The sequence below is a fragment of the Coturnix japonica genome, chromosome 2, assembly GCF_001577835.2.
Source record: "Coturnix japonica isolate 7356 chromosome 2, Coturnix japonica 2.1, whole genome shotgun sequence".
NCBI lineage: Eukaryota > Metazoa > Chordata > Aves > Galliformes > Phasianidae > Coturnix > Coturnix japonica.
This window is the reverse complement of record NC_029517.1, coordinates 134,232,120-134,239,118: the sequence shown is the minus strand read 5'-3', so window position 1 is coordinate 134,239,118 and position 6,999 is coordinate 134,232,120. Positions and strand designations below refer to the sequence as shown.

The window sequence follows — 6,999 nt, the reverse complement described above, 5'->3', positions numbered from 1 at the left end:
TGGGGTTAATGGGGGTAATGGGATGGGAATGGGGTGGGAATGGGGTTAATGGGGTGGGAATGGGGGTAAATGGGTGGGAATGGAGGTAATGGGGTGAGAACGGGGTAATGGGGGTAATGGGGTGGGAATGGGGTGGTTATGGGGTAATGAGGTGGGAATGGGGGTAATGGGGTGGGAATGCGGGTAATAGGGGGGGAATGGAGGTAATGGGGTGGGAATGGGGTTAATGGGGTGATTATGGGATAACGGGGTGGGAATGGGGGGAATGGGATGGGAATGGGGTTATTGGGGTGGGAATGGGGTGGGTGGGGGTGGCAATGGGGTGGTTATGGGGTAATGGGGTGGATGGGGTGGGAATGGGAGTAATGGGGTGGGAATGGGGTGGTTATGGGGTGGATGGGGTGGAAATAGGGGTGATGGGGTGGAAATAGGGATAATGGGCTGGGAATAGGGGTAATGGGATGGTTATGGGGGTAATGAGGTGGGAATAGGGTAGTGGTGGGGTTAATGGGGGGGTAATGGGGTTAATGGGGTGGCTATGGGGTGGATGGGGTGGAAATAGGGGTAATGGGGTGGGAATGGGGGTAATGGGATGGTTATGGGGGTAATGGGATGGTAATGGGGTGGTTATGGGGGTAATGGGATGGTAATGGGGTGGTTATGGGGGTAATGGGGTGGGAATGAGGTTAATGGGTTGGGAATGGGGGCAATGGAGTGGGAATGGGGTTAATGCGGTGGGAATGGGGTGGGTGGGGGTGGCAATGGAGTAGTTATGGGGTAATGGAGTGCTTATGGGGGTAATGGGGTGGGAATGGGGGTAATGGGGTGGGAATGAGGATAATGGGGTGGGAATGGGGTGGAGGGGGAGGGAATGGGGTGGAGGGGGAGGGAATGGGGTTTCTGCCCCCTTTATTAAGGATATCTGCCCCCATTTTAGGCCTTTCTGCCCCCATTTCTGGCCCCATTTACCCCATTTTAACCCCATTTCTGGCCCCATTTACCCTATTCTAACCCCATTAAAGGCCCCATAGAGGCTATTCTCAACCCCCTGCCTCATTTATGGCCCCATTTGTCCCATTTTAACCCTATTTATAGCCACATTTACCACATTCTAGCCTATTTAGGGCCCCATTCTGCCCCATTTCTGGCCCCATTTACCCCATTCTAACCCCATTTAGGGCCCCATTTACCCCATTCAGCCCCCATTTATGGCCCCATTTACCCCATTCTGCCCCCATTTCTGCCCCCATTTCTCCCATTCTAACCCAATTTAAGGCCCCATAGAGACTATTCTGACCCCCCTGCCCCTATTTAGGGCCCATTTTAACCCCATTTCTGGCCCCATTTACCCCATTTCTGGCCCCATTTACCCCATTTTAACCCCATTTCTGGCCCCATATCCAGCTGCCCCCCATTGGCCGTGGCTCTGGCTCTGGACCGTGTCTCTGGCGCCCCCCAGTGGCCGTCGGGCACGTTGCAGTTTGACGTGGTGGAGCTCAGCGACCGCATGGGGTGGGAACTGCCCAGCGTTAAGAGGGCACTAAGGGGGCTGAAGGACCAACACCATGGTGGGTCTATGGGGCGGGAGGGGGCCTATGGGTCAGTGGGGGTCTATGGGGGGTATGGGGGCCTATGGGTGCCCTATAGGTGCCCTATGGGTGAGCCTATGGAACTGCCCAGCGTTAAGAGGGCACTAAGGGGGCTGAAGGACCAACACCATGGTGGGTCTATGGGGCGGGAGGGGGTCTATGGGTGCCCTATGGGTCTATGGTGGGTCTATGGGTGCCCTATGGGTTCCCTATGGGTGAGCCTATGGAACTGCCCAGCGTTAAGAGGGCACTAAGGGGGCTGAAGGACCGCCACAATGGTGGGTCTGTGGGGCGGGAGGGGGTCTATGGGTGCCCTATGGGTCAATGGGGGCCTATGGGTGCCCTATGGGTCAATGGTGGGTCTATGGGGTGCATGGGGGCCTATGGGTGCCCAATGGGTGCCCTATGGGTCAATGGGTGTCCTATGGGTGGGCCTATGTGTGCCATATGGGTGACCCTATGGGTGATGGGGGCCATGGGTGCCCTATGGGTGGGCCTATAGGTCATTGGGGGCCTATGGGTGCCCTATGGGTCAATGGAGGAGCCTGTGGGCGCCCTATGGGTGATGGGGTCCATGGGTGCCCTATAGGTCAATAGGGGGGTAGAGCGGGCCATGGGTGGGCCTATGGGAGCCCTATGAGTCAACGGTGGGTCTATGGGGGGCATGGGGGTCTATGAGTGCCCTATGGGTGTCCTATGGGTGTCCTGTGGGTGCCCTATGGGTCAGTGGGGGCCCTATGGGTGCCCTATGGGTCAATGGGGGGCATGGGTGGGCCTATGGGTGCCCTATGTGTCAATGGTAGGTCTATGGGTGCCCTATGGGTGCCCTATGGGTCAATGGGGGCCCTATGGGTGCCCTATGGGTGTCATATGGGTCAATGGGACCCTATGGGGGCCCTATGGGTGCCCTATGGGTCCGTGGGGGCCTATGGGTGCCCTATGGGTCAATGGGGGCCTATGGGAGCCCTATGGGTGCCCTATGGGTCAGTGGGGGCCTATGGGTGCCCTATGGGTGTTGCCCATGGGTCAATTGGGGGCCTATGGGTGCCACTAGGGTGCCTCTATGGGTCAGTGGGGGCCTATGGGTGCCCTATGGGTGCCCTATGGGTGCCCCATGGGTCAATGGGGGCCTATGGGTGCCCTATGGGTGTCCTATGGGTCAATGGGGGGCATGGGGTCCTATGGGTGCCCTATGGGTCTAGGGGGGGCATGGGGTCCTGTGGGTGCCCTATGGGAGCCCTATGGGTCAATGGGGGGCATGGGGGCCTATGGGTGCCCTATGGGTGCCCTATGGGCCAATGGGGGCCTATGGGTGCCCTATGGGTCAATGGGTGCCCTATGGATGACCCTATGGGAGCCCTATGGGTGTCCTATGGGTCAATGGGAGCCTATGGGTGCCCTGTGGGTCAATGGGTGCCCTATGGATGACCCTATGGGTCAATGGGGTCCTATGGGTGCCCTGTGGGTGCCCTGTGGGTGCCCTATAGGTCAATGGGGGCCTATGGGTGCCCTATGGGTCAATGGGGGCCTATGGGCGCCCTATGGGTGCCCTATGGGTCAATGGGGGCCTATGGGCGCCCTATGGTTGCCCTTTGTGTCCCCCCATTGGCTGTCCCCATAGTCTGCCCCACATCCCGCCATGTTCCCCCCATAGGTTCGGTTCAGGTCCAGTTCTCGTCCCTCAGTTTCCACGTCCGTTCCTATGGGGACCTGAGCCCCACAGAACTGGACTGGGCCTGCAGCTTCCTGCGGCGCCGCCTGGAGGACCGACAGCGGGGGGCGCTGCGGCACATCAACCACTGCCATAGAGTCTTACACAGGTCAGACACCGCCGCCATCTTGGGGGCCGCCATCTTGGGACAATATGGCCGACATTTTGGGTCCCAATGGCCGCCATCTTGGGTCAATATGGCCGCCATTTTGGGGTCCGCCATTTTGGATTCCCTATGTCCACCATCTTGGGGTCCCAGTAGCCGCCATTTTGGGTCAATATGGCCGCCATTTTGGGTCCTTATTTACGCCATTTTGGGGTCCACCATTTTAGGTCCCAATGGCCGCCATCTTGGGGTCCACCATCTTGGGGTCCGCCATTTTGGGTCCCAATGGCCACCATCTTGGGGGCCGCCATTTTGGGTCAATATGGCCGCCATTTGGGGGTCCACCATTTTAGGTCCCAATGGCCGCCATTTTGGGGTCCGCCATCTTGGGGTCCGCCATTTTCGGTCCCTATGTCTGCCATTTTGGGCCGCCATCTTGGATTCCCCCATATCCGCCATTTTGGGTCTCAATGTCTGCCATCTTGGGGTCCGCCATCTTGAGGTCGGCCATTTTGTGTCCTGATGTCCACCATTTTGGGTCAATATGGCCGCCATCTTGGATTCCCCCCATGTCCATCATTTTGGGTCCCGATGTCCACCATTTTGTGGTCCATATGGCCGCCATCTTGGGGTCCGCCATTTTGGATTCCATATGTCCACCATCTTGGGGTCCCTAAAGCCGCCATTTTGGGTCAATATGGCCGCCATTTTGGGGTCCACCATTTTGAGTCCCAATGGCCGCCATTTTATGGGTCCATATGTCCGCCATCTTGGGGTCTGCCATTTTCAGTCCCTATGTCTGCCATTTTGGGCCGCCATCTTGGATTTCCCTGTGTCCGCCATTTTGGGTCTCAATGTCTACCATCTTCGGGTCCGCCATCTTTAGGTCGGCCATTTTGTGTCCCGATGTCCGCCATTTTGGGTCAATATGGCCGCCATCTTGGCCACCATCTTGCATTCCCCCCATGTCCATCATTTTGGGTCCCGATGTCCACCATTTTGTGGTCCATATGGCTGCTGTCTTGGGGTCGGCCATTTTGGGTCCCAATGGCCGCCATTTTGGGTCAATATGGCTGCCATCTTGGGGTCAGCCATCTTGGATTCCCTCATGTCCGCCATTTTGGGTCCCCGATATCCGCCATCTTGGGTCAATATGGCCACCATTTTGGCCGCCATCTTGGATCCCCCCCTGTCCTCCATTTTGGGTCCCAATGGCCGCCATTTGGGGTCAATATGGCCACCATCTAGGGGTCTGCCATTTTGGGTCCCAATGGCCGCCATTTTGGGTCCCGAACGCCTCCATTTTGGGTCAATATGGTGGCCATCTTGGGGTCCGCCATTTTGGATTCCCTATGTCCACCATCTTGGGGTCCCGAGGGCCGCCATTTTGGGTCAATATGGCCACCATTTTGGGGTCCACCATTTTGGGTCCTAATGGCCGCCATTTTGTGTGTCCCTATGTCCGCCATCTTGGGGTTGGCCATTTTGGGTCCCTAATGTCCGCGATTTTGGGTCCTGATGGCCTCCATTTTGTGGTCCATATGGCTGCCATCTTGGTTGCCATCTTGGATTCTTTTATGTCCACCATTTTAGGTCCCTTATGTCCGCCATTTTGGGTCAATATAGCTGCCATCTTGGGGTCAGACATTTTGGGGTCTGCCATTTTGGGTCTCTGTGTCCGCCATCTTGGGATCCACCATCTTGGGGTCCACCATTTTGAGTCCCAATGTTCGCCATCTTGGGGTTGGCCATTTTGGGACCCTATGTCTGCCATTTTGGGTCAATATGGCCACCATCTTGGGGTCCACCATTTTGGTCCCAATGGCCGCCATTTTGGGCCGCCATCTTGGATTCCCTATGTCCTCAATTTTGGGGTCCGCCAATTTGGGGTCCCGATGTCCACCATTTTGGTCCGCCATCTTTGATTCCTCCATGTCCGCCATTTTGGGGTCCCGATGTCCGCCATTTTGTGGTCCCTATGGCCGCCATTTTTGGCCGCCATCTTGTCTTCCCTATGTCAACTATTTGGGGTCCGCCATTTTGCTTTCCTGATGGCCGCCATTTTGGGTCCCGTTATCCACCATTTTATGTCCCCATTGCCCTCCATTTTGTGTCCCCCCCCCATATTATTCCTATGGGATCATTATGGGATGGCTCAGCCCTCGTGTGGGGCGCAGTGTCGCCTTTCAGGGCTGTGACCCCCAACCTGCTGAGGAGGAAGAGGAGGAGCGGAGCCGGAGGCTGAAGGCTGCACTGCAGGAGTACTTTGAGATGGAGACACACGGCCATGGAGGGGGGGAGGAGGAGGAGGATGAAGATGAAGGCCTCAGTGATGCCGATGTGAGCAGTATAACCCAGTATATCCCAGTATAACCCAGTATATTACAGTATATCCCCGTACATCCCAGTATATCCCAGTATAACCCAGTATAACCCAGTATAACCCAGTATATCCCAGTATAACCCAGTATAACCCAGTATATCCCAGTATATCCCAGTATATCCCAATATAACTCAGTGTAACCCAGTATCTCCCAGTCCATCCCAGTATATCCCAGTATAACCCAGTATAACCCAGTATATCCCAGTATAACCCAGTATAACCCAGTATAGCCCAGTATATCCCAGTATAACCCAGTATATCCCAATATAACCCAATATAACCCAGTATATCCCAATATAACCCAGTATATCCCAGTATATCCCAGTATATCCCCGTATATCCCAGTATATTCCAGTATATCCCCGTATATCCCCATATATCCTAGTATATCCCAGTATATCCCCATATATCCCAGTATATCCCAGTATATCCCAGTATAACCCAGTATATCCCAGTATAACCCAGTATATCCCAGTATAACCCAGTATAACCCATTACACCCCATAGGCCGCCCATGTCCGTTCCTGTCTGCGCCGTTTCCTGTCTGTCCATCATGGCTCCCGCTTCACCCCACGCTCCATAGCCCGGATCTTCCACGGCATCGGTAAGCTTGCCCCATAGCTGCCCCATAAGCACCCCATAACCCCCCCATATACTCCATAATTCCATAGCTCACCCCAAAACCCCCCTATATCCCCCATATCGCCCCTTATATCCCATAACCCACCCCATAACCCCCCCATATACCCCATAATTCCATATCCCACACCTCCTATTTCCCCCATATCCCCCCCATATACCCCATATATCCCCCATACCACATATATCCCCATAATCCCATATACCCCCCATAACCCCATAACCCCATATCCCCCCCATAACCCCATACTCTGGCCCCACAGGCAGCCCCTGTTACCCCGCTCAGATTTATGGCCGCGACCGGCGCTTCTGGAGGCAGCACCTCCATGTTGGATTCAACCTGCTCACCAAGATGGCCGCCCAGGAGATCATAGCGCTCAATGGGATCCCATAGACATCAATGGGACCCCATAGAACTCAATGGGACCCCATAGAACTCAATGGGACCCCATAGACAACAATGGGACCCATAGAAATCAATGGGACCCCATGGACATCAATGGGACCCATAGACACCAATGGGACCCCATAGACATCAATGGGACCCATAGACATCAATGGGACCCATAGA

General features: G+C 55.4%; 1 protein-coding gene across 1 annotated transcript in view; it reads left to right on the top strand.

The window, feature by feature from the left end:
• RECQL4 (RecQ like helicase 4) overlaps positions 1 to 6,896 on the top strand; it is a 41,954-nt gene extending 35,058 nt beyond the window's left edge. Inside the window, exons 16-20 of the mRNA XM_032442600.1 lie at positions 1,398 to 1,568; positions 3,244 to 3,409; positions 5,584 to 5,746; positions 6,297 to 6,393; positions 6,692 to 6,896. Coding sequence (XP_032298491.1) covers positions 1,398 to 1,568; positions 3,244 to 3,409; positions 5,584 to 5,746; positions 6,297 to 6,393; positions 6,692 to 6,822 — 728 coding nt within the window. The 3' untranslated portion in view covers positions 6,823 to 6,896. The remainder of the gene's footprint in view (positions 1 to 1,397; positions 1,569 to 3,243; positions 3,410 to 5,583; positions 5,747 to 6,296; positions 6,394 to 6,691) is intronic.
• Positions 6,897 to 6,999: the final 103 nt, after the last annotated feature.